General features: G+C 50.0%; 1 protein-coding gene across 5 annotated transcripts in view; it reads right to left on the bottom strand.

Moving 5' to 3' along the window:
• The window catches only part of FMNL2 (formin like 2), a 118,262-nt gene that overhangs the window by 33,698 nt on the left and 58,551 nt on the right, over nucleotides 1–26,013 (bottom strand). For all 5 annotated transcript variants that reach the window (XM_054277832.1, XM_054277834.1, XM_054277833.1 and 2 more), the window contains exons 2-6: nucleotides 15,863–15,946; nucleotides 9,097–9,177; nucleotides 6,295–6,371; nucleotides 4,311–4,394; nucleotides 2,201–2,353 (exon numbers count right to left, since the gene is read on the bottom strand). In XM_054277832.1, the coding sequence (XP_054133807.1) occupies nucleotides 2,201–2,353; nucleotides 4,311–4,394; nucleotides 6,295–6,371; nucleotides 9,097–9,177; nucleotides 15,863–15,946 (479 nt within the window). The remainder of the gene's footprint in view (nucleotides 1–2,200; nucleotides 2,354–4,310; nucleotides 4,395–6,294; nucleotides 6,372–9,096; nucleotides 9,178–15,862; nucleotides 15,947–26,013) is intronic.

Here is a 26,013-nt window from a genome sequence, read left to right as displayed (position 1 = left end):
ATGGATTTAAGGAAGAAACCCTCCAAAACCCATTCCAAAAATGCTGCCCCAGCACCAAGATGGCTCTGGAGGCAGGAGGAAAATTTGGGCTGGAAAACTCTGTCAGGTCCCATTTCCATGGCAGTTTCGGGTATGAGCAAAGCCTCTATTTATAACAAAAAGGGGAAATAAGAGGGACAAGGGTTAAAAGCTCTAAGTTCAGCTATCAAACACAACTATTTGCACCACGATAAGGAGAAGCCAGCTCTTGCTTCCATGCCAGCTGTTCCCCTCTCTCTGCGGAAATCCCGCTCTATGGAAGCCAGGCTGGGAATTGTGATGTGCCAACCACACGTGCTGAGCCCGGCTCCCTTCCCCTGGGGCTGGGGCTGTCCCAGCCCGTGTGCCCAGCACATTCCCCACAGCACGGCAGCAGGGCTGTGTGCCCAGCACATGCCCCACGGCATGGCAGCAGGGCCGTGTGCCCAGCACATGCCCCACGGCATGGCAGCAGGGCTGTGTGCCCAGCACATTCCCCACGGCATGGCAGCAGGGCTGTGTGCCCAGCACATTCCCCACGGCACGGCAGCAGGGCCGTGTGCCCAGCACATTCCCCACGGCATGGCAGCAGGGCCGTGTGCCCAGCACATGCCCCACGGCATGGCAGCAGGGCTGTGTGCCCAGCACATTCCCCACGGCACGGCAGCAGGGCTGTGTGCCCAGCACATTCCCCACGGCACGGCAGCAGGGCTGTGTGCCCAGCACATGCCCCACGGCATGGCAGCAGGGCTGTGTGCCCAGCACATGCCCCACGGCATGGCAGCAGGGCTGTGTGCCCAGCACATTCCCCACGGCAGGGCAGCAGGGCTGTGTGCCCAGCACATGCCCCACGGCACGGCAGCAGGGCTGTGTGCCCAGCACATGCCCCGCGGCATGGCAGCAGGGCTGGCCCCGTGGTGCCCTGAGGGCACAGAGCCCACGGCACTTACGGGACGATTTTCCGGGCGGCAGCGCCGTCGGCGGAGCGCAAGGGGAAGCTGCTCCACAGGCAGTCGGCTGCCAGGCAGCTGTGGCAGCGCTTGAGCTCAAGGTGGTCGGGCAGAGAAACCAGTCTGAGGGTGGGTGAGAGGAGATGAGAGCATGGGGGACCGTGGGAGAGGTGGGAGAACGGGGGAAGAGCGGCCGAGTGGGAAAAGGGAATGGAGGAGACGTTGAAAGGGAGATTCAGACAGGTGAGGAATAAAGGGAGATGAGAGAAAGGGAAAAGGGTGGAAGGAGATGAAGAGAAACAATGTAAGAGACATGTAAGGTATTCCTGAGTTAGGCATTCCTAATCCCAAGCCCTCCTCCCGAGGACACGGCAGAACCGGCGCCTCCTGCCAGCTCGGGCTCCGCCACTTCTGGCAGAACAATTCAGGAACAAAAATCACCAAAAACACTAAAAAAATCCCTTAATCAACTGGCCAGGTGATCCTGCTGCACTCCACAGCTGGGTTTCTTCCCCAGATCTCTCCTCCTCTGCACTGCCTGAGGGCTGGGAATTAAATCTTCCAGGTACAAGGTTTGGAGCCACTCAGCATCAACCCCAGGGCCAAGGTCAGTGCCTGGCACACCAAAACCATCCCTGCTGGAAGGGAAGGGCTGGAAGTGACTCCAGTTTTGGGCTCTGCAATGCTCATTGGATTATGGAGCAGAACTCCATAAAAACCTAAAAAATGTCCCAAAGGATCCAGCACTCTGAGCTGCATCCTGAGTACCAGTACTGGGAGCTGAGGACATGCAAGGAATGGGAGAGAGGTGACTGCCAGCCAACCCTGGGAGGTGATCCTGCGTTTTACCATAAATAAAACTAAAAAAAAAGGAATATTAGGAAAGAGACAGTCAAGCATGGAATGGTGAGAGGGTGACAGCAGGTTTGGGGGAGGGAAGTGCCCTTTCCAAAGAATCCAGTGTCCCATCCATGGCAGCACTGAGGGAATGTGCTGCTGGAAGAGAACGGACACGGGATGGGAGCCCCAGCCTGGCTGGGTCCACGGGAATGCTCAGCGACATTTTGGAGAAGAGGAATGGCACAAGGACACGCATCCTCAGCCCATCCTGCCCCTGAGAGGCCCCTTGCACCTCAAACCACCATTCCTTCCCATGCCACCAGGCTCAGAGGGCAGGGAGGGATGCGCAGAGGGCAGAGCTGTCCCGCGGTGCCGTCCCCAGGGATCCGTACCGGAGCGTGGAGTGGCGGCCGGAGCGGGACACGCTGCTCCCCACGGGAGAGGGCAGCTGGCTGCCCCTGTGCAGGTCCTCGATGGAGCGGCTCCAGGGCTTGGACTTGTCCATGGAGCTCTCCACGCTGCTCTCCAGGCTCTCAAAGTCAAACCTGCGAGGAAAAGGAAATTCCAAGGCCGGGTGAGGCGGGAGAGGCACATGCTAAGTTCTCATTCCCACTGCAGGTTTTGCTGGAATCACAGAATCACTGGGCAAAGCCAAACGGGACAAAAGCAAAGGAAAACATCTCCAGGACTATCAAATCCAAGTGATCCCCCAGCCCTGGGAAGGTCCCTTGCCACCCAAGCCATTCCAGGGTTCAGTGATCCCAGCAGGTGGAATGACGATGGAAAAGGAGAGTTGTGGTGTTGGAGGGACACGGAAAAGCCCAGGGAAACAGGATGAGCTTCACAAGGGGAAGGAAATTCCACCACAGGTTCACTCAGGCTGGGAAAGCCCTCCAAGAGCATGGAATCCAACCATTCCCAGCCTTGCCAAGGCCACCAGTAGGCCTCGTCCCCAAGTGCCACATCCACAGGGCTTTGAGGACCTCAGGGACACATCTTCAAACAAACAAACAAACAAACAAACAACTTCTTCAACACAAAATAAACCCAACACTGGCTGCTTGCTGGGGAATATCCCTGCCTGGAAGGAAAAGCCGGGAGTTCTGGGAGCTGTCTCCAGTGAATCTCCATAAATCAGCTGTGCCAGTACCACTTTGGTTTCCTCCATCCCAGTCTGGCCCCACAGACCTCCCAGCACACTCAAATATCACCCCCATCATCCCAGATTCCCTGATTTCTGACTCCTTGCCCGTTGTTCTGCTACTCCAAGCAGGAATTGCTTGTTCCCCTTCCAGCTCCTGAGGTTATTACTCATGTTCCCCATGCGAGAGGGGAAAAACCCAGCGAGCTCCTTGCGTTCATTTGTATAAATTTAGGAAGAAAGGCTTTGTACAAACATTTCTTTTTGCTGTGCACGGTTTTTTCCAGTGGGTAACATTTGAAACCATAGGATTTTCCCTCATAAATTTTCCTGCAGCCCCACCACAAATCTCTTTTCTGGGCAGTGACGGACGTAAATCTGATGGCAGCCTTGCTAAAAATAAATTATTGGCTCTCCCCAGCTCGAGTTTCTACTCCAAAATTATCTTTAACCTAAGGCTTCTCTTTCATTTTTACAGAAAAAAATCTGCTACGATATCCTGAGTGAATGTGGATTAATTCCCCATTGTGGGAATTAATTGGAATTGCCCACAGCCAGCTTGGATGGGGTTTGCAGCACCCTGGGGCTGGGAAGGCTCCCTCGCCATGGCAGGGATGGGATTTAGGGTCCTTCCCAACGCAAACCAGCCTGGGCTGATTCCATCACCATAAAACAAAGTCTCAGCTGAAGATCTCCACTGAAAGCTGATTTTCCCCACCGGTTTTTCAGAGCCCATCTCGTGATTTATGACCCAAACAACTAAACCTGATCCCAACGTCCCAGATGTCAGAAACAAACTCAGTTTCCCCTCTTCCCAACTCCCAGACTGCCCCTGGAATTGCTGCTGAGCTGAGCTGCAGCACATCTGCTGCCCAGCACCCCAGCCTGGCTGCAGGGTGGGAATCCCTCTGAACACAGCAGGAACACAAAGCCCTGGGCCCAAACTCCAACTGCAAACCTGTTTCCAAGGAACCCTGCACCTTTCCACACATTGTGGGATGGGTTCTCTACCCCTAAGATGCTCAAAAACCAAAGATAATAAATATGAGCAGAGATGAATAATCTCAAGGTTTAAATTCAGGTTGTTTTGGGGGGTTTTTTTGTCTGCTGTGATGAAATAATTCCAGATTCATATCAAGATTTCCTCTGCTCTCAGGCCCACAGAATCATGGAATTACTGGAGGCTGGAAAAGACCAGAACCACCAAACACTTCCATGCCACTTTTTGAACAATTCCAGGGATTGTGACCCCACCACTGCCCTGGGCAGCCTGTTCAATGCCCAACCCCTTTGGAATGAAGGAATATTCCCTAAAATCCATGTATTTCCTGGCAGGAAATCCCAGGAATGATCTCACTTACGTGACTGCATACTGGGCAAAGGACAGGTACTCCACTAGAACATCCAGGCCTTTGTTCTCCTCATTGAGGAACTCCCTGACCCACCTGTGACAGAAACACAAAAAATTAAAGCCTTCCTGGCCTTTGGGATTCCCTGGAATTCTCAGAAAAACCCGAGACAGAGCCACTGCAGCACTCTGAGCAAAAAAAAAAAAAAGGGTTTTCAGAGTGATTTAAAGGACTTTAAAGAGCCCTTTAGATGCCTTTCCAAATGTACTGAAATGAGAGGGTTTTTTACAGCACTGTGAAGGTCAGCTCCTCACACAGGGACTTGGCTCGGTTTTTATCTCATCCTGGTTTCCAGCAGGCTGTAGAAGCAGGGAAAGAATCTCTGATGGATGCCCTGAGTGTACATTTAACAGCAATTCTGCCTCTTTTTTGTAAAAGGTGTTCACCTGTCACAGTGAATTCCGGCCCCTGGGCTTTGCAAAACACTTCAGGGAAGTCTGTTATGTTGCAAAGCTTTGATAATGCCAAGAAAAACCTGAAAATCCATCAATTGAGGGGCAAAGTGAGGGGGAAAAGGAACCTCAGCACAGCCCCAGCTCCTCTCTGAACCCCAATGGGGCAGCAAATCCCCTGGGAGGGGCTGGGTGCCACTGGAATGAGGGAATCCAGGGAGGGAAGTGGGAATTCCAGGCTCGTGGAGTGGGAATCCATCACCTCTGACTGATTCTGCTCTTCAGAATGGGCATTTTTATCATTTCCCTGCGAAAATAACCAGCCTGGTGTTTCATAAAATGGGTTTTGGAAGGAATTCCCTAGGCAGGGGCCCAGAGAAATGGGCACTGGTGCTGTGCCCTCTTTCCTTGCCCTGGGGCAGCATCAGCCAGGTTCCTCCTGCCCACCCTAAATCCAGGGGGATCCATGGGAGCCTCTGGGGGGAATCCCTGGTGCTGGGAAAGGAGGGAACCCCTGGCAGGGCTGTGGGAGGAGGTTTTGGGATGCTGCAGCTCCAAGGAAGGTTCCCATCCCCACACTGAGACTGCAATTCCATCCACAGATTAAAATATCCCACATTCCCTCAAAATCCCAGCAGAGTCCCCAAAACTCCGTGGGACTGAGCTGGACACAGGGAGTGAGCATGGAGAAAACCACTGGAAAAGCTCCCTGGGCAATGCCCCAGTGCTGGACCAGCTCCTGCTCCCACAGGAAGGTGACACTGGTGGGAACCAGGATGGGAAAGGGATGTCTGATAAAAAACTAAACTCTGACAAAAACAAAACCTCTGGCAATTCTACTGCAGCAATCTGGGATGGATTTGCTGCTTTGTGCATAAATCCTGGTGCTGTTATTCCCAGCTTTAACAGGCTCCATGTAAAAGCTATAAGACAGCAAGGGGGGTAATACATAAATTTATATTACATTTAAAATTTAACAATTTAAATAAATTAATAAATTAAATAATTTTATCATATTATAATTTTTAAAATATTATTATTTTTTTATATATTTTATAATTTTAATTTTTAAAATTCCAAAATAAATTAAAAATTCTAAAAATATTATTTATTAAAATTAATTTATTATTTATTTAAATTTAAAATTTATATATTATAAATTTATTAAATATATATACAAAATTTTATGTATTTATTCTGGACACAGCTTCACTCCCTGTGCTCTGACTGAGCAGGAGCTGACTCCAACCTTTCCTTAGCCCTCAGAAAAATGTGGATGAATCCATCAGGAAGGGATTAAAGCTGAATTATCCTCTTGAGATGCCCAGCTCCCCTTAACTAAGCCCATCAGGCTTTAATTAGCAATCAAGTGGCATCATTTATTGACATGCAAAGGGGGTGTATTCTCAAAGACATAAATGTTTGGAATTCAAAAATTAATTATTAAATAATAAAAAATAAATTAATGAATAAAATCAATTTAAAATAAAATTAATAAAAATAGAAACAATAAGAATTGAAGCAGAGGCATCAAAAACTCTCACCCAATGTGGTTTGTCCTCAAGGAAATTTCCAGTTCTCGGAGCACCTGAGTTGACTCCTGGACTCGTCTCCTGAATTTCTGCAATGGAATGAGCAGCAAAAATAACAATTAGGCTCTATTAAAAAATATCAACATCTCACCCAGCACAGAGGGAATGAAGAAAACATGGGGGGAAACTGAGAACTCCTCTAAATCCCCAGGAATGCAGCAACAACAGCCCAGCAGTCAACAAAAACACGTGTGGAGAGATCCCTTCTGTTCCCAGGAACATCCTGGAGCTTCCAGGATAAGGGAAATTCAAAGCCTGGGGATAAATAAACATTTCTTTATAAGCCAAGCTTTGGTTTAACACCAAACTTTCTCCTGAAGGTTGCAGAGCCCCTCTGAAGGCGGCAGAGAGCCAGTGGGGACACCTCGATCCCATCTGGAGCAGGACTGGAGGATCCTGTTCTCCCTGCCCATGGGAAGGGGCTGAAACAGCTGGAGAAATCCCTCTGGAGCAGCTCCTTTGGCTCATTCTCCTTCCTGAGCAAGGCAAATGAGAGCTAAATGAGATAAGGGCAGGCTCAGGTGGGATATTGGGAAGGAATTCCTGGATGGGAGAGGCCAGGTGCAGCCACACAGCAAAATGCTGCACCTCAATGGCAGCAGGAATCCTGGTGGGATGAGCTCCTCCACCCATGCAGGAACCCTGGTGGGATGAGCTCTCCCATCTCTGCAGGAACCTTAACCCCAGTGGGATGAGCACTCCCATCCCTGTGGAAACCTTCAGCAGGAATTCCAGTGGGGTGAGCTCTCCCATCCTTGCAGAAACCTTAACTCCAGTGGGATGAGCTCTCCCATCCCTGCAGGAATCCCGGTGGGATGAGCTCTCCCATCCCTGTGGAAACCTCCAGCAGGAATTCCAGTGGGATGAGCTCTCCCATCCCTGCAGGAACCATGGTGGGATGAGTTCTCCCATCCCTGTGGAAACCCTCAACAGAAATCCTGGTGGGATGAGCTCTCCCATCCCTGCAGGAACTCCATTGGGATGAGCTCTCATATTCCTGTGGAAACCTGAACTCCAGTGGGATGAGCTCTCCCATCCCTGCAGGAACTCCATTGGGATGAGCTCTCCCATCCCCTCCCGTGCCAGAGGGGCTGAGGGAGGGCTGTGGGTGATCTGCAGTGACCCAACCACAGGCAGGAAAGCAGGGCAGTTATTTTTAGCCCCTTTGGGTTTGTCCTTTGTCCCTGGGTAAGAAAGGCTCCGATGTGAGCGCACGGAGCGAAGCCAAACGCGGAACAAGCCCCAAACCCTGCGGAGGAAAAGCACAAAGACCCCGTTCACCGGCATGGGAACATCCACACAGGGAATGTCAGGGTTTCCTGGGAAAGGGCTCCCTGCTCCTGGCTGGGGGCTCCAAGCAGGGCAGTGTTGGAATCCAGGACATCCCTCTGGCTGCCCTGGATGGCTCCAGGCCTGGCAGGGGCTCAGAGACCTTGGCACGGAGTCACAGACACCTGTGCCTTGGATTTTAGCCCATGGAAACAATCACCAACTTTGTGTGAGGAGCTACAAGCCACAAGGGTTTGAGTGGAGTGATAGTGAATTTGTCACAGGGTGAAAAAGTAGAATTTTGGGGGTTTAGAATGGGGGTTCAAGAGGCAAGATGGAGGAATCTGAGCGTGTCCTGTCCTTCTTCTTCTTCTTCTTCTTGTCCTCATTCTTCGGCTGTGATGGTGACACTTTTGGATTGGTTTAGAGTAGAGGCAGACTGTCTAACATAGGTGATAGGTATTGGAGAATTATTGTAAATAAAGTACACATAGTTCTTAGTATAAAAAGCCAACACCACCCCAGGGAAGTGTCACCATGGATGGAGATGATCACTACAGAAGGAACTGAGCACCAAGGATGGGAGCTGATCCTCATGGATGGAGCTGTCACCATGGAGGGGAATTGTCACCATGGATGGAGTTGATCTCCATAGAAGGAACTGATCACCAAGCATGGGAGCTGATCCTCATGGATGGAGTCGAACCCCATGGATAGAGTTGTGACCATGGATGGGAACTGTCACCATGGCTGGAGGTGATCCCCATGGATGGAACTGATCCTCATAGATAGAACTGATCCCCATGGATGGAGCTGACCACCATGGATGGGAACTGTGACCATGGATGGAGCTGATCCCCATGGGTGGAGCTGTCACCATGGACAGAGTTGATCCCCATGGACAGAGCTGATCCCCATGGATGGAGCTGATCCCCATGGATGGAGCTGATCCCCATGGGTGGAGCTGTCACCATGGACAGAGTTGATCCCCATGGACAGAGCTGATCCCCATGGATGGAGCTGATCCCCATGGGTGGAGCTGTCACCATGGACAGAGTTGATCCCCATGGACAGAGCTGATCCCCATGGATGGAGCTGACCACCATTTACAGTGCACTCAGCTGCACTGAGCCTCTGCCAGGCAAATTCCCAGAGAAAAGGACTCAAACCTCGGACACCCCTTCCCAGGGGTGAGCAAAGGGCCATCAGACAGGGGTTTAGCCAAAGCCAGGCCTAGAGCCCAGCTCAGAGACAATGTGCCAGGTTATTTACTGAAGCCAACATTATTAAAACAAACTGTGCTCCATATCAGATGGTCCTTGGCTTCCCAACATCTGCTCTCCTGCCCAAGCTGGAAAACTGCACCAAATTCCCAATTTCTCTCTGCTTCTCCCTGCAACTTTCCATGGCATTTGCACAAAGGCAGGAAGGAACCTGGAGCCCAGGACCGTCCTGGCAGGAGGAAACAAACAGGATGCTCCTCACCTTCCTGGTCACTGCTGGGTCCAGATATCCCTTCAGCTTCTGGATGTAAGTGTGTGGAGGATTCTTCACTTGGAACCTTTCCTGGAAAAGAGGCAGGAATAAACATCAGCCATTTTTCTGTGTTCACCTTACCCAGAAAACACGTGCACCACATACATTAAACATTATATATATATACGTATATACATATATATATGTTAAACATTATATATATATATATATATATATATAAATAAAATATGTATAACATTATTATATATAATCATTATATATATATATATATATATATATAAAAAATACATTATCTTCCTAAGTGGATAATCTATGCATGCAATTAATATAGATTTAAATGGATCTTGATATTTATACACAGTATAAAAAGACACCTTAAACACGCAGTGGGAATTGTGAATTTTAGGTGCACATCCATCTGAAGTTCCAGGGTTTCTGCTCAGCAGGAGCATGGAGAGGAAGGACAAGGGTCAGGAGAAGAGATGCATGCACCAACACAAAATCCTTTTGGAAAAAACCTTCCCCTGTCCCAAGTGCTCCAATCCCTGTCCAGCCTGGCCTTGGGCACTGCCAGGGATCTGGGGCAGCCCCAGCTGCTCTGGCAGTCCCAGCCCAGCCAGGAATTCCCGATTCCCAATGTCCCACCCATCCCTGCCCTCTGGCAGTGGGAAGCCAGTGCTCAATGTCCCAATTCCTCCTGCAGGGATCACTCCATCTCCAATCAATCCCCCCTCAGCCCCAGAGCACAGATTTTGGTGACAAACACCAAAGCCCTGTTTTCTGAGAGCTCCCTGATTTTCCCCTGCTTTCCCAGCTGGAGTTCTATCCCCCCAGAGCTGCTGTGAAACACGAGCTGTTCCCTGGGCAGAGTGTGCTGTGTCCAAACCCCCTCACAGCATTCCCAAACATTCTCATCCTACTTGTGTCTTGGAAGAACTTTAAGCTATTCTGGCCCTTTCCCCGGAGGAAAGATCTCATCCCAATCTCCTGAAATTTCCTCTTTTATCTGAAACCTCCCTTTATTAGGTCAGGATGCAATTCTGACTGCATTATCCCGAGCTTATTCCAGAATGAACAGGACACTGCTGCCCAGTTACCAGAACTGTCTGAACACCACGAGCTCTTCCTGTTATTATCTTGCTGCTTGCTGGAAAAGAAGCAACCCATCATGGCCAGCAGGAAAAGAAATGAAGGAAAATCTCTTCTGTGAGCTCCACCAGCCCTGGTGGGAGCTCTGCAAGTCACAGAGCACTCATGGCTCTCCTCTTTTACAGCTGGATTCTTTTTCCATGCACCTCCACACGGCTCTGGAATTGGCATTTCCTATTTTATCTAAAAAACAGCTCAGAAAATGCAAAAAGTTCTTCCCTGAGGGTTCTTCTCTGGACAGAGTGACACCAGCAGGGTCTGCCCTGCTCCAGCACCACATCCACAATCGTAGATTTTTCTTGGCTCTCTCTCAGGGATCCTTGGGGCCAGGCTCACCTCAGTGGCTCCCATGGGGCACACAGAGAATTTCTGGATCCCCAGAGTGGTTTGGGATGGAATAACCCTCAAGGATCCCCCAATTCCAGCTCCTGCCACGTCCTCCCGGCAGCAGTGTCCCATCCCAACAATGCTCCACATCCCCATTTATTCCCTTTCTGCTGACAGAGCTGTGCTCAGCCCAATCCCCCAGAGCAGCTCTTCTCCTCTCATGGATTAATCCCTCTTCCCAAATAATCCACCCTCATCTGCTGAAGTGACAGGAGCTTTTCCCAGCCACCAGCTTTAATTGCCTGGAATCCTCACAATGAAACGTTTAAAGAGACCCAGGGAGCACATTAAACAGTCTGGGATGCAGCTACTGGATGGTTTTGTTTGTTTTCTTCAAACCTGGCTGTAATTATGTATTTATGTAATAATAATAATCTCTGCAGCAGCTTCGTGTAAAAAGATGCTGCTCATTCCTGTGGAGGGGAATTATTTGGGTTAAAGGACTTTCCAGACATTATCCCTGAGCAGCAAACTCCAGCAAGGCTCCTACCTGAGGAGTGACCAAAAATTACTCGTGGTAAACATCTCCTAGGCCTGGAAACATTTTTACAGCCCCCTCAAGTGTTTCTTTTTTGCTGGTTTGGAAAGCAAGGAGGGATTAGCCTTTAAAATTGCCCTTTCCTGGCTATGAGTGCTGTCTGGGTTGATCCAGCTCGGAGTGTTTCATATTGGAGGCTGATTAGGAAGCTGCAAGGGCCAGGCTGTGCAGGGAGGCCTCCAAGTCACCCTGGATGTCTGGTCACAGCCACCTCTCCCCAAAAATCTGACTGGGAGCTCCCAGGGGCTGGGAATGGAGCTGGTTCCAGGCTGATCTTACTGGAATCCACCAGGATCCTCTCATGATCCCCCTTGGGAGCATCCCCACGCCCAAAGCACTGCTGAGCCTCAGAAACCATAATTAAAGAGTTAAAAATCCCTGCTTCTTTTCCTGTCAGCTCCTCCCCTCCACTTCTGGCAATTCCCACCCACTCCTTGGCCAGCTCTGCTTCCAAGCCCAGGATTTAACACATCTGAGTGATGAGGTCGGGCATTTTTTACCACACATACACAAAAAAAAGCCTAAAATCCGGATTGGAGCGGCCAAACCTTGCTCAGCAAATGCTGTGGGGTGACATCACGGCTGGGACGCGGTGGCTTCCCTGCACTGAGCCATTCAGACACAACAAAGTTCCTAAATCCTGGTGAAACCCTCTTTATCTGCCCTACGTGACTGCTGTGAGCTGCAGCATTATCTGCAGGCTGGGAGGACAGGGGCACAGGGCAGCACACTGCCTCTGTCAGCCACCTACAAAGCAAAACAGCTTCATTCCCAAGGATAAAGGTCCTTCCTGGCTTGGAAAATCCCTCAGGAGGGGTGCTGTAAGGCAGGATGGAACAGCACAGGCAATGCAAGGACAGAGAGCAATGAAATGAGCCGGGCCCAGCACCTTCCTTTGGGGAATAAATGGGGAGAATTCACTGGGATTAAATCCTGAGAGGGATTTGGGACAAGGGATGGAGGGACAGGAGCCAGGGAATGGCTCCCAGTGCCAGAGGGCAGGCATGGATGGGACATTGGGAATTGGGAATTCCTGGCTGGGCTGGCATTCCCAGAGCAGCTGGGGCTGCCCCTGGATCCCTGGAATGTCCAAGGCCAGGCTGGAATAACCTGGGATAGGGTAAGGGGTGGCACTGAATGGCTCCAAAGTCCTTCACAGCCCAGCCCATTCCATGATTCCATAACTGAGGGGAAGAGCAGGAGCACAACAGCTTAGAGAGTGCTAATTCTGTGTGAAGGAGGCTCTCCTGTGCCTCTTTCCCCCAGAATTAGCACTTTCTTTTCTGATGGACACAGAATAAAAGGGGGGCTGGGGGGCTTTGCTTCAGCAGCCTGGAGGAACTGCTGGACCTGAGCACTTCCTCCTCCTCCACGTGATCCTACCAGGAGCCTGACACATCTCCTGGAAAACGCATTCACTCCGGAACCAGGAAATTGTGCCTTCCCCAACAGCCCCTGGCTCCCAAAGCCACTCAGGGCACTTTTCTGCATCAGCCCATCTGCTATTCCCGTTATTATCATGACCCTCACTAAGCTGTTTCATTCCTGGCATTCACAGATGCTGGGGAAGCAGCCGGGTGGGGATGAGAATCCCACAGGCTGTGCTGGGAGCGCATAAACTCCATGGACTGGGACGGGGGGGATGGAGATGGACAAGGGGATGGGGAGCAGTGCCTCAAACACATCTTGAGCATGGTGCAGAATTCCCCATCTCCCTCAGATCCAGAGGGTGGCTGCTCAGTCCTGTCCCAGCAATCCAGCCATTCCCACCAGCAGGACAGCGTGCCACTGTGGAAGTGTTCTCATGGAATGATATATAATCGTTATATATTCCAGGGCACTATTTATATATTGTGAATATATATTTTTATATATTATTCTATATATATTATATATATATATATAATATGTATTATATAGATATAATATATCAGTATATATTTACATTTTTATATATTAAATGTAATATTTTATTATATTTAATATTTATAATATTTACAGATATAATATTTATATATTCCAGGGCACTATTTATATATTGTGAATATATACTACATTTTATATGTTATATATATAATTAATATTATTATTATACATAATATTTATGTATTCCAGGGCAATATTCATATATTGTGAAAATATACTATATTTTTATATGTTATATATATAATTGATATTATTAATAATAATATTCATATTAATTTGTTGTATATTTACCTATTCCAGGGCAATATTTCTATATTGTGAATATATATTATATTTTTATATGTTATATATAATATAAAAAATTATTATTATTATTATTATTATTATTATTATAAATAATAATAATAATAATAATAATAATAATGATAATAATAATAATAATAATAATAATAATAATATTTCATTAATGTATTCCAGGTCAATATTTCTATACTGTGAATATGTACTATATTTTATATGTTATATTTATTAATATTGTGGATATGAATATGAACATATTAATACTATATATATATTTAGATATTCCAGGTCACTATTTCTATACAGTGAATATATAAATATTTGCTCCTCCAGCCCTGCTTCCCTGCCCTTCCAAAGGGTGGGAAGGGCCCATCCCAGGGAAGGGACTCATCCCAGCCCGGGGCTGGACTGACTGGCAGCTGTGCAAGGAGATTACTCCAGATTGCAAATTTCCTCCCCATCTGCTCAGGCTGCTGCCTCAGCCCGTGCTGGGCAGTGAATCAGCAGCAGCTGCAGAGGGTGGATCAGCTCCGAGGGGGAATTTGCACATCCAGGCTGGGATCAAACAGCTCCTGCCTGTCCCGCTGCCAGCGGGAGCTCAGCACGGAGCTCACACCTCTGCAGGGAACAGCCTGGCACAAATCACGGAGTCACAGACTGCACTGGGCTGGGAGGGACCCCAAAGCCCAGCCAGTGCCCCCCTGCCATGGCAGGGACACCTCCCACTGTCCCAGAGTGTCCCCAGCCCCATCCAACCTGGCCTGGGACACTGCCAGGGATGGGGAATGTGCAATCACTCGCAGCAGCTCCTGCAATTTTCAATGTCTCGGTAAACTGAATCTGTAAATAGCTCAAGCTTTACATTCTCTGCACAGGAAACTCATGAGGAAAAACAATTCTTCGTTAAGCTTTGCTTTAAGGTACCTGTGCAGCGCATTTAAACTGCCAGAGGGCAGGGTTAGATGGGATATTGGGGAAAAATCCTCTCTGTGGGGATGGACAGGCCCTGGCACAGGGTGCCCAGAGCAGCTGTGGCTGCCCCTGCATCCCTGGAAGTGCCCTAGGCCAGGTTAGATGGGATTTGGAGCAATCTGGGATGGTGGGAGGTGTTCCTCAGGCTGGAACTGGATGGGCTTTAAGGTCTGTCCCAGCCTAAACCAGGCTGGAATTCCATGACTGTATCAGCCACCCCACCACTGTAACAGCTCAATAGGAAATGTCCCATAAATGTCCTTATCCCAATGTCCCTAACCTCCTGCCAGACTCTCACCCTGGTCCTGCTGAGCTTACATCCCAAGGGAACACCCCACTTTCCCAGTGAAAATCAATTCTTTTCATTAGCCATTACTGCTGAACTGCACGGCATTTTGCTGCTGGCTCCCAAATTCAAATCCCACTCTGTCACATTTCATTTTTCACCCCAAAATGCTATTCTTGTTGATCCACCACATCCTGCTGACTGCTGCACACCCTGCACAGCTCACCAGGAGCTGCCCCAGCAGCTGGCACTGCCCAACCCAGGCTGCTCCCAGCCTCTGGGGGTGAACAGGGGCTCAGCCTGCTGGCCCTGGAGGTGACAGCTCCAGCTGTCACCATGAGCATGACGTGGCAGCCAGACGCTGCCCGGACTGAGATCATCTGCTCATTTGCTCATCTGCTCATTTCATCATTTGATCATTTGTTCACTTGATCATTTGTTCACTTGATCATTTGATCATTTGTTAATTTGTTCATTTGATCACTTGTTCATTTGATTACTTGTTCATTTGCTCATTTGATCATTTGATCATTTGTTCATTTGATCATTTGCTCATTTGATCATTTGCTCATTTGATCACTTGATCATTTGATCACTTGATCATTTGTTCATTTGCTCATTTGTTCATTTGATCATTTGTTCATTTGATCATTTGTTAATTTGATCATTTGTTCATTTTCTCATTTGATCTCATTTGCTCATTTGATCATTTGCTCATTAGATCATTTGCTCATTTGCTCATTTGATCTCATTTGCAAGACTCTGAGCTCAGGCTGAGCCTGTGCAGGGCAAACCCAGCAGCGTTCAGCAGCCAGAGGGAATCCAGGATGGAAGCATCAGGGGGGAAAGGGATACCCATCCCTCTGCGAGGTGGGCATTGGCACCTCCAGGCTGGCATCAAACAGCTGCTGCCTGCCCTGCTGCCAGCACAGACTCCAGCCCAGAGCTCCCAGCCCTCTGGGACACGGAGAAACCCAAATCAGGGAATGGCAGAACCCCAGGATGGGCTGGGGTGGCTGCAGCTGTCACCGCAAGGCCTCCAGCAGTGTCACCAACAAGGGAGCAGAAGCAATGAGTGTCTGAAGCCCCTGGGAACAGGAGGTTCCCGGGTCCTGCCAGGTCCTGCAAGGCCCAGGGTCGCTGTGGATGGAGCAGCCGGGAAGAGGCAGCTCCCCAGGCTCTCCAGAGCTCCTCACCTGGTCACAGATGAGCTCCCACTTCTTCTCGTTGTCGTACTGCCGCAGGAGCCGCGCTTTGTCGGGAGGCAGGTTCATGGCGTTCTGTGGAGAGACAGCACACTGTGAGCACCAGCCACAGCCAGACCACTGCAGCTCACCAAGGCAGCGTGCCTGAGGCTGCTGAACTGCTTCCTGTGAATCCCTGATGCCAGGGCCGCTCAGGAACGTTCCCTGCCCGCGTTGGTTTTGGCCCCAAAGGCGCCGGTGAATCACCAGGCACCCAAGGGCAGAGCTGGGACACACGAGGTGAGCGACCCAGGGCCAGCCCTGAGCTCAGTTCCTGGGTTTTTAGGAAAAAATATTCCCTGTGAGGGCGGGCAGGCCCTGGCACAGCGTCCCAGAGCCGCTGTGGCTGCCCCTGGATCCCTGAATGTCCAACACCAGGTTGGACGGGGCCTGGAGCAGCCTGGGATGGAGGAAGGTGTCCCTGCCCATGGGATGAGCTGTAAGGTCCCTCCCAATCCACACTAATTTTGGATTCTGTGACCATCCACCTCCACCCAGCAAAAAGGACAGGATTCCCTGAGCTGCCACAGCACAGGAGCTACTCTCTGTCCTGTTCCCTTCCCCTGAGCACATTCCCAAGGGAAACACCGGCTGCAGGACAGTCCTCTCCCAAAGGACCATGAAACACCACTCCGTTTTACTCCAGCAGCCATCCAGGCTGGAAAAGCACACACAGCACCTTATCTGGATGACACAGATCCTGCAGCCAGGATTGCTGCTGCCCAAGCCCCAGAGATAACAATCCCAGACTGTGAGTGACAGGAGTCAGAAGGAAGGGGAGAGGCAGCAATTATGTGATCCCTATCGCTCCTGGCTCCTTTGATGTGAGCTCTCCTTCCAGGACAGCTCTCTCTTGGGAAGGGTGGCTTTCCCAAGAGCCCTGGCCTGGAATGTGCAGCATAACTGTCGTGCTTGTGCTCCTGGAGAAGCCAGGAACAGCTGGATGGGACCCAGAACACCTGGATGGGACCCAGAACACCTGGATGGGACCCAGGAACAGCTGGATGGGACCCAGAACACCTGGATGGGACCCAGGAACAGCTGGAGAGCTCTGCAAGCACCAGGTCTGGAGCGGATCCCCATCAGCACAGCAAGGCCAAGAGGTGGTGGAGAATCTGCTGAGCACCTCCTGGGCTCCAGCACCTGCTGGGCTCCAGCTGGAATCCCCAGAGTGGCCCCAGTTAACCCAGTTAACCCTGAGGACCACAAACCTCTGGCTGCCCATTCCCAGTGAGGAAGAGCTGGCCGGTCCCAGGGACACCGGACACAACAATAAATCAGGAATCAATAAATCACGGTTTCAGACTGAAATCCCACTCCAGGAGCACCTTCCCAAGGAGTGTGACACACAACCTCCAGGTTTATTCCAGCAGGATGTCCTGGGGTCCCTGGAACCACCCCTGACCCATCCTCTGCCCAGACTTCATTTCCTCACACAGACCCCATCCTAGGAGGGATGTGGACAAGGAGCACCTGAGGGCATCAGCCGACCAGGGCACCTCACTGGCACCTGGAAAATGGGAATTTAAGGAAACTGCTGGCGGGATCACAGGTGCCAAGGGTGGTTCTGTGCCAGGGGATGCAGTGCTGACCACACTGATGGGCACCTGGACAGCCTTGGGAATGAGGGGCACTGAGGACTTGCTCCATCCCAAGGAGTGTTCCTGCTCCTGGGGATCCCCTGCACACCCCCTGCTCCCATGGCTGCTCCTCCCAGAGCTTGTTTTCCATCAGATAACAATGACTCTTTCTCCTGCTCATCTCTGCTGTCATGTTGACAGTATTTATAGGCTCTGATCATATCTGTGCTTGCTTCTCCTCTCAGTCTCTCACCAGGCACCTTATCAGCCCTGCTTATCATTTCATGCACTTCTTGGTATTTTTCCTGAGGGTTCTTCCAGCGCCATTGCTCACTGCTGAGCCATATTTCACAGCTCCACTGCCTCCCAGCTGGAGACAGAGCTGCAGTGTTTACCTGCAGTGCAGCCCTGCCAAGCCCTGATCTCCTTAGAGCTAATCAGCTTAGGCACCCGGCTGGCAGGGGGACAGGAACCTGCCTGGCACCCTGGGCAGGGCTGAGGCATGGCAGGGCTCCAGCAGGGACCACAGCCTGAGCACGGACACGAGGGCCAGGCTGTGGTGGTGCTCACAGGGGTCCCAGGAAGAGGGGAGAGACGGAGATCTGACTCCATGCTTCAGAAGGCTGATTTATTATTTCATGATATATATTATATTAAAATTATACTAAAGAATAGAAGGAACAAAATGCAAACAATGGTTATCTGCTGCTGTGGGATGCAACAGGTGCATCTGGGATTGGTCTCATGGGGTTGTTTCTAATTAATGGCCAATCACAGTCAGCTGGCTCAGACTGTCTGGTCAGTCACAAGCCTTTGTGATCATTCTTATTCTATTCTTAGCTTAGCCAGCCTTCTGATGAAATCCTTTCTTCTATTCTTTTAGTATAGTTTTAATGTAATATATATCATAAAATAATCAATCAGCCTTCTGAAACATGGAGTCAGATCCTGGTCTCTCCCCTCATCCTGGGACCCCTGTGAGCACTGTCACAGCCACCCCACAGTCCCTCCATCCCTGGCCTGATCCCTGCTGGAGGGACCTGGGAAGGACAGAGCCACCCTGGTTACCTGCACAGCCTGAGGGAGGCCTGGATGTGCCAGCGGGTGCCCAAAGGAGGGCACAGGGCTGGGCAAGGGTCTGCAGGGACAGATGTGCAGCATTTGGTGTCACTGGGTTTGTGCAGCTGCAGAAGAGGAGATTCAGGGGACAGATCTCAGCCTCGACCTCTGTCTGCTCTCTGTGACCAGGGACAGAACCTGAGCAATGCCTGGAGCTGTGCCATGGGATTCCAGGTTGGATTTCGGGAAAGGCTCTTCCCCAGAGGGTGCTGGGCACTGCCCAGGCTGCCCAGGGAATGGGCACAGCCCCGAGGCTGCCAGAGCTCCAGGAGGGTTTGGACAGCGCAGAGTGGGATTGTTGGGGTGTCTGTGCAGGGCCAGGAGCTGGATCCATGATCCTTCTCACTCAGGATATTCCAGGATTCTTCCAGGATATTATTACTACTACTACTACTACTACTACTACTACTACTACTATTATTATTATTATTATTATTATTATTATTATTATTAGTCCAGGATACCTCCTCTGAAACCTGGACTAAAGATTTCCTTACTCTCAACAGCCACTCCCTGCTGGAAAACGGGATGCCCAACCACAATATTTTTACCTCCATGGGAAGCAATAGTTTGGTTTATTTCTACATCCCTGCATGGCACTGCCCCAAGTGGCTCCTGGAATCCCAGTGCTCTGCTCCCAGGTCCCTAACTGCAGCAAGATCTGAGGCAGAGGCTACTGAGCTGCTCCAGGAGCTTTGCTGGAGTCCCCCCCAACCAGACAATTGGGTTTTCTCATTCCCTGTGGATCCCTGCAATGACACACCAACGTCTCCTGGCCACTTCCAGCTCCTACAACCCCGGGCTTCACACATCCCAGTGCTCTTCATTAATGACAGGTCTATGTCCTGTGGTTTCCCTTGCCATCTTTTCCCAATTAGAGCTTTGGAGGCTTCTGAGAGCAGAACTATTCCCTTCCTCAAACAATCCAGACTCCTTTCCGTGTCCCCTGCGTCACCACCCACTTGTGCAGCTGGAGCAGATTTCCATTAAAAATGGATTCCCAGCTTCTATGAGTATCCCATAAAACCCTTTCCTGTCAGTGGCTGCAGCCGAAGCAGCCCCACTGCTCCTCATCCTCATTTCCACCCTCATCCCCATCCCTGGCCAGGGATAGCTCCTCCCAATCCAGGTGAAAAATAACCACCCAGTGTCACAGACATGATTTATGGAAAATCCTTTCCTTGGGATTTTTCCTCCTGAGAAGCTGGGAGGCCTCAGGAACAAAATGCAAACAATGGTTATCTGCTGCTGTGGGATGCAACAGGTGCATCTGGGATTGGTCTCATGTGGTTGTTTCTAATTAATGGCCAATCACAGTCAGCTGGCTCGGACAGAGAGCTGAGCCACAAACCTTTGTTATCATTCCTTCTTATTCTATTCTTAGCCAGCCTTCTGATGAAATCCTTTCTTCTATTCTTTTAGTATAGTTTTAATGTAATATATATCATAAAATAATAAATCAGCCTTCTGAAACATGGAGTCAGATCCTCTTCTCTTCCCTCATCCAAGAACCCCTGTGAACACCGTCACAATCCAGCTTATTTTACTTTTAACATTTAAAATTTATTTTAAAAGTTTTATTTTAACCTGGATTTGAAAAATAAAATAAATGAATTTCTGGCCAGGTTATTATGCCCCGCTGGCTGAGCCCAGGTGAGCTCCACAGCTTCCCCCCTCTCCTTCCTCCCAGAGCCTGGGGGATCAGTCCCACCTTCCTCACTGCAGCTTTCCCCTCCCTCACGGTGCTCCCAGGCTGGGAGGGGGGGAAGCCGGGCTCGGGCACATCCCCCTGCCTGGAGAGGCCGCAGGAAAGCAGAGCCCTGCGCTTCCGAGCGCTCAGCAACACCTCCAGCACGGCCCTGGAGGAAGCACAGCTGGATCCTGCCCAGCCTCCCGCTGTCTGCAGGGGCTCCCGGCCAAGCCCTGCTGGCTCCAGGAGCACGGCACTTGGCTCTGCCCCCCCGAATTCCAAAGTTATTCACGTCTGCTGCTGCCTGCCAAACAACCTAGGTAAGCTTTCCATTCCTTTTGGTTTGCTCTGGCTTGGCTGGATAAAGCTGGGCCTTAGATTAATCGCAGTAGCAGATGGAAAACTGGGGGGAGAACGAGCAGACCTCCAAAATATTAAATTGCTGAAGAGTTAAAAATAAAACCAGAGTGCAACAAGGAAATTTATGTATTTTTAACCTATGAAACAAAGCCCGGCTCCATCCAAACTGGCGGAGCCTCCAACTCCAGGTTTCAGCACTAAAAATCTCATTTGTGGACTGATCTGCAGGGTTTGGCACCACCACCACCATGGTTTGGCTTAGTCCTTGGTCTCAAACATGTCCCTTGGGGTTGTCCTGCTGTCCCCTTCCATGGGAAAAGGGCACTGAGGGAGCTGCTGGTGACCACACGTGGTGGCCCCAAAGTGCTCCTGCAGCCAGCACTATCCATGGAAAATGCTGGAACACATCCCATGTGGCAGAGCAGGACAAAGCACCCAGCCAGCACTATCCATGGAAAATGCTGGAACACATCCCATGTGGCAGAGCAGGACAAAGCACCCAGCCAGCACTATCCATGGAAAATGCTGGAACACATCCCATGTGGCAGAGCAGGACAAAGCACCCAGCCAGCACTATCCATGGAAAATGCTGGAACACATCCCATGTGGCAGAGCAGGACAAAGCACCCAGCTGGAGAGGGAAGCACCAGCAGATGCCTCCAGGTGCCACCTGCAGCCCAGGTCACACCAGCACCAACGCCAGGGCCAGCGGTGGAATGGCTGAGCTGTGCTTTTTCCAAATTATTCCTCCTTTTCCTGAGGATTAAAAGGCCCAAAGTTTTGGAAAACCAGTGTAGGAGCAACTCAAAAGCATGAGCATTGCTAATTAATAGCATTGCTAATTAATAGCATTGCGCTGCTGCTCTTATTGATCACATCATCTTCAAGTCCGCATCCCTTTTATTAATGAATCCTGACATTAATGAGCACAGAGTCTTCCTGATCCATTTGTTCCCATGAACAGCCCTGGATGTGTCAGTAGGAGCTCATGAGGCCCTAAAATGTGGGATGTCCTCACCATCCGATGGATGGGGATGGAAAAAGGCAGGAAAGCAGAGCCTGGCAAGGGAAAGTGAGTCTGACCAACACCAGCACTGGAGGAAAGGACATTAAAACCACCCCAGCAAAGAGTTAAACTCCTTAAAAAGAGTTAAACACTTCCATAAAGGCACTGCTGATCTTGAAAGGAATAAAGGAATCCCAGGAAATCCTCCTCCTCCTCCACCCTGATGTGGCAGGTGAGGGTGAAGGGAATTCCCACTGCTCCTCCATATATATAATATATATATGTATAATATATATTATATATTAGTATATTTTATTATATATTCATATTTTACATATTACATGTAATATTTTTATTATATTTAATATTTATAATATTTATAGATATAATACCTCCATGAGATGCTGCACAGCAACTCAAAACTCCTGGGAATTAACTCCCAGCTGGCTTTTCCTCCTGTCCTCCCTCTGACTGGGATTACTCCCACCTTCCACTACTCCAGAGAGATGGAAAAGCAAACCTGGATCATTTCTGGCTCCCCAGCAGCACTTAGGAAAAAGATCAGGGCTTTAGAACACTTCAAACAAGTCTCGGTGCTCGTGACTCAGATTTCCACACCCACATCAAAGCTCTGCCCGTACTCCAGGCTCCCAGGACTCCCTATCCTCACCTGGAACTTCCCAGCTGAGTTTATTCTCCAGCCCATCTCCTTCCCAACTCCTCAGGCTCAGCACAGCACTCTGCCTGCCGCTCTCTGGGGTTTATCTCACTTTCTCCACCACAAAGAGCTGCAATCCTCATTTTTCCTGCATTTCACTCAGGGCTGTTTCAAGGCAGAGCCTGAAGTATTTTTAACTTTTATGAATACCCAGTGAGTTCTGACAAAGCAGGCCCAAAACTGGCTCGTAAGTGAAGCCCACAGCTCCCAGCTCTGTAACCCTGAGGCAGAGCAGCCCTTCCCTGGCTGCAGGGAGCCTGAGAACCAAACCCAGCTCCTCAGCGGGTCCAAGATTCCTCCCTGGCACTGAGCTGCCCACATCCTCCCAGTGACCGGGATCCAAGAGCAACCAAACCCCACAACCATCAAAAAGAGAACACAAATCAGCTCAGATGGGTTCATGTGACACTGTCACCCCTGGCTGTCAGAGATGTGATGGCTGAGGCTGGCAACGTTCCCTCACAATCCCTAAATTTAGCTGGTGTGAAAAGGAACCAGTTTAGAGCGAGGAGGGTGCCCAGGCAGGAGCAAAGCCAGGGCTCTGTGCTCATCCTTTGAGGCTGGAGCAGGACAACTCCACCTTCCCAACTCATCCTCTTGGGACAACCAAGGGGACAGGGGCTGCTTGGAGCCACCAAGAGTCACCGGTGGGACCTCCTGCCTCACCCACTCACTGAACCACCTCTGACCTGAGGTTTGCCAAAGGTCTGCAACACCTGGGTACAGCATTAATGGGTGCATTAATGTGGCACTTGGGACAGGGGTCAGAAATGGCCTTGGCAGTGCTGGGGGAATTGTTGGATCTGATGATCCTAGAGGGTTAGGGTTGGATCTGATGATCCCAGAGGGTTGGATCTGATGATCCCAAAGGGCTGGGGTTGGATCTGATGATCCCAGAGGGTTGGATCTGATGATCCCAGAGGGTTAGGGTTGGATCTGATGATCCCAGAGGGCTGGATCTGATGATCCTAGAGGGTTGGGGTTGGATCTCATGATCCCAGAGGATTGGATCTGATGATCCCAAAGGGTTGGGGTTGGATCTGATGATCGCAGAGGGTTGGATCTGATGATCCCAAAGGGTTAGGGTTGGATCTGATGATCCCAGAGGGTTGGATCTGATGATCCCAAAGGGTTGGGGTTGGATCTGATGATCCCAGAGGGTTGGATCTGATGATCCCAAAGGGTTGGATCTGATGATCCCAGAGGGTTGGATCTGATGATCCCAAAGGGTTGGATCTGATGATCTCAGAGGGTTGGATCTGATGATCCCAAAGGGTTAGGGTTGGATCTGATGATCCCAGAGGGTTGGATCTCATGATCCCAGAGGGCTGGGGTTGGATCTGATGATCCCAGAGGGCTTTTCCAACCTTCATGATTCCATAATTCTTCATTCCCAGGTGGAACACACACTGAGCAGATCTCCCAGAAATAGGAGGGTGGTGCCAACTAGGCCTCTTTATCTGGGTGAAAATTCCCAAAATCCCAGAACCATCCAGTGAAGATCATCGAGTCCATCAAGCCAGCATCACCACAACCATCCCTAAGCCACGTCCCCAGATGCCACATCTTGAACACTCCCAGAGGTGGTGACTCCACCACATCCTTGGGCAGCTCGTTCCAATGCCTGACTGCTCTTCCTGGGGAAAAAATTCCCAATATTTAACCTGGGTGCAACTTAGGGTCATTTCCTGTCATCCCTTCACTTGGGACATGGCAGAAGAGCCCAAACCCACCTCACTCCACCATCCTGTCCAGGTTCTCCCTGTGCCTGCTCTTCTCCAGACAAAAATTCCAGAAGAAATTACAAAATTCCAGAAGAAATCACGAAATTCCAGAAGCAGCAGATCCTGGCCCCAAGCCCTGCTCACTTGCCATGGCTGGAGAAGGTTCCTCACCCTGCCCTGACCCTGCCCTGTTCCCAACCCCTGTCCTGTGACCCTTCCTGCAGAAAAAGTCTCTGTGTAGCTCCAGGAGCTGCCTACCAAAACAACCTCGGGATTTTTGTGCAGCATTAAAATTTAATTCCGGGGCCTGGCCTGTAAAACAACCCTTCATATTCTCCTAGAATATTAAAATGCAACTTTTTGCAATTTTCTGTGCTGCTCAACTTCCCAGCCCTGCTCCAGTGTGTTTATTTAGGAAAGCCAGAGCAACTGAGGTGAGCTCCAAGTTCCCTGACTTTATGAGGAATCCAAGCTAGGCTAAAATTAAATGTGCTTATTGTTCTAATCCTCCTTCTTCTTCTCTCCTGTTTTTTTTTTTTATTAAACATGTCTTTGATGTAAAAATACCAATGCTCTGCCTGCACCAGGCCTTTCTCCTCCTAAAGATGCCCTGGATCCGTCGGGAAGAGCAGGAGAAGCTCCCACAGCATGGAGGGATCTGATGATGAGACAGGACAGGGTGTGTGGAGCTCATCCTTGGGAAATAATTGGGAAAAACACCCAAGCCAAACTCTTGGAATTCTGGATCCACAGAGAAGAGCAGGAGAAGCTCCCATAGCATGGAAGGATCTGATGAGGAGAGAGGACAGGGTGTGTGGAGCTCATCCTTGGGAAATAATTGGGAAAAACACCCAAGTCAAACTCTCGGAATTCTGGATCTGTGATTCCCCAGTGCATCTCTGTGGGCCTGAGGTCATCCAGGAACATCTACTTCGTGTTTGGAAGGGGAAAAGTTCCAAAGGCATTTGGAAGGGGATGCAGAATGAAGGGGATGACAACCTGCGGTTCCTCAGCGGGTAAGGAAGGACTGGAGCATCCAGGAATCCTGTGGAAGGGGAATATTCCTTGGGACACCAGCACTTCCTGGGTGTTCATGGCCAACCAGCCCTGCTACACCATCAGCCTGGAATCCCGATGGAGCCTGGCCTGGGGACAGCCAGGGGTTCCCTCCCCATGGTGCCCACATACAAGGAACACACTGAGATTCCCATGTTTTGCCACCACTGTGGTTTTCCATGACTTTTCTGAGCCCTTCTGTGTTTGTCACCCCTCCCTGCTCTGCTTGATCAGCACTTCCATTTGCATATTTATCATAAATTAGCATTTCCTTCCCAGAGGTCAATCAGGGCACTGTAGGGATGGAAGGAGAGACAGGGAGCCACTGTGGGATCACTCTGAGTGATGGGACAGGCTGGATATGAGGGACAATGCCTCAGGCATTGGAATCCCCATCCCTGGAGGAATTTAAAGCCATGAGAATGTGGCATTGGGAGCATGGGGCAGTGCTGGGTAATGGTTGGAGATCTCAGAAAGCTTTTCCAACCTTCAGGATTCTCTGATCCCAAACCCTTCTCCTCACACAGCAGCGGGGTCTCACTGGGAGAGCCATCCAACCCCTCCGAGGGAACTTTATCCAGGAAACCTCTGGAAGGTTTTGGGCACTGAGGGCTGCAGAGACCACAGAGCTGCTTGTTCCTCTCAAAAATCCAGACTCAGCCTAATGGCCTCACGTTTTGGAAAAGCTGAAACCACATTAATTCACCACCGGGAAAGAATTCCATGGTAGGAACGCTCCAAAGGCCAAGCCAGGCCTGACTCACTCTGAGCTCGTCCCGTGGCTTCATCAAATTGCTCACTGCTGATAAGGCGAACCACAAAATCCAAAATTGAAGCCCTTTCAGTGAAA

Source organism: Melozone crissalis, unplaced genomic scaffold, assembly GCF_028551555.1.
Source record: "Melozone crissalis strain CALT ecotype California unplaced genomic scaffold, PUWL_Pcris_2 ptg000023l_1, whole genome shotgun sequence".
Classification (NCBI taxonomy): Eukaryota; Metazoa; Chordata; class Aves; order Passeriformes; family Passerellidae; genus Melozone; species Melozone crissalis.
The sequence above is the reverse complement of the archived record's forward strand: the minus strand, read 5'-3'. Positions and strand labels throughout refer to the sequence as shown.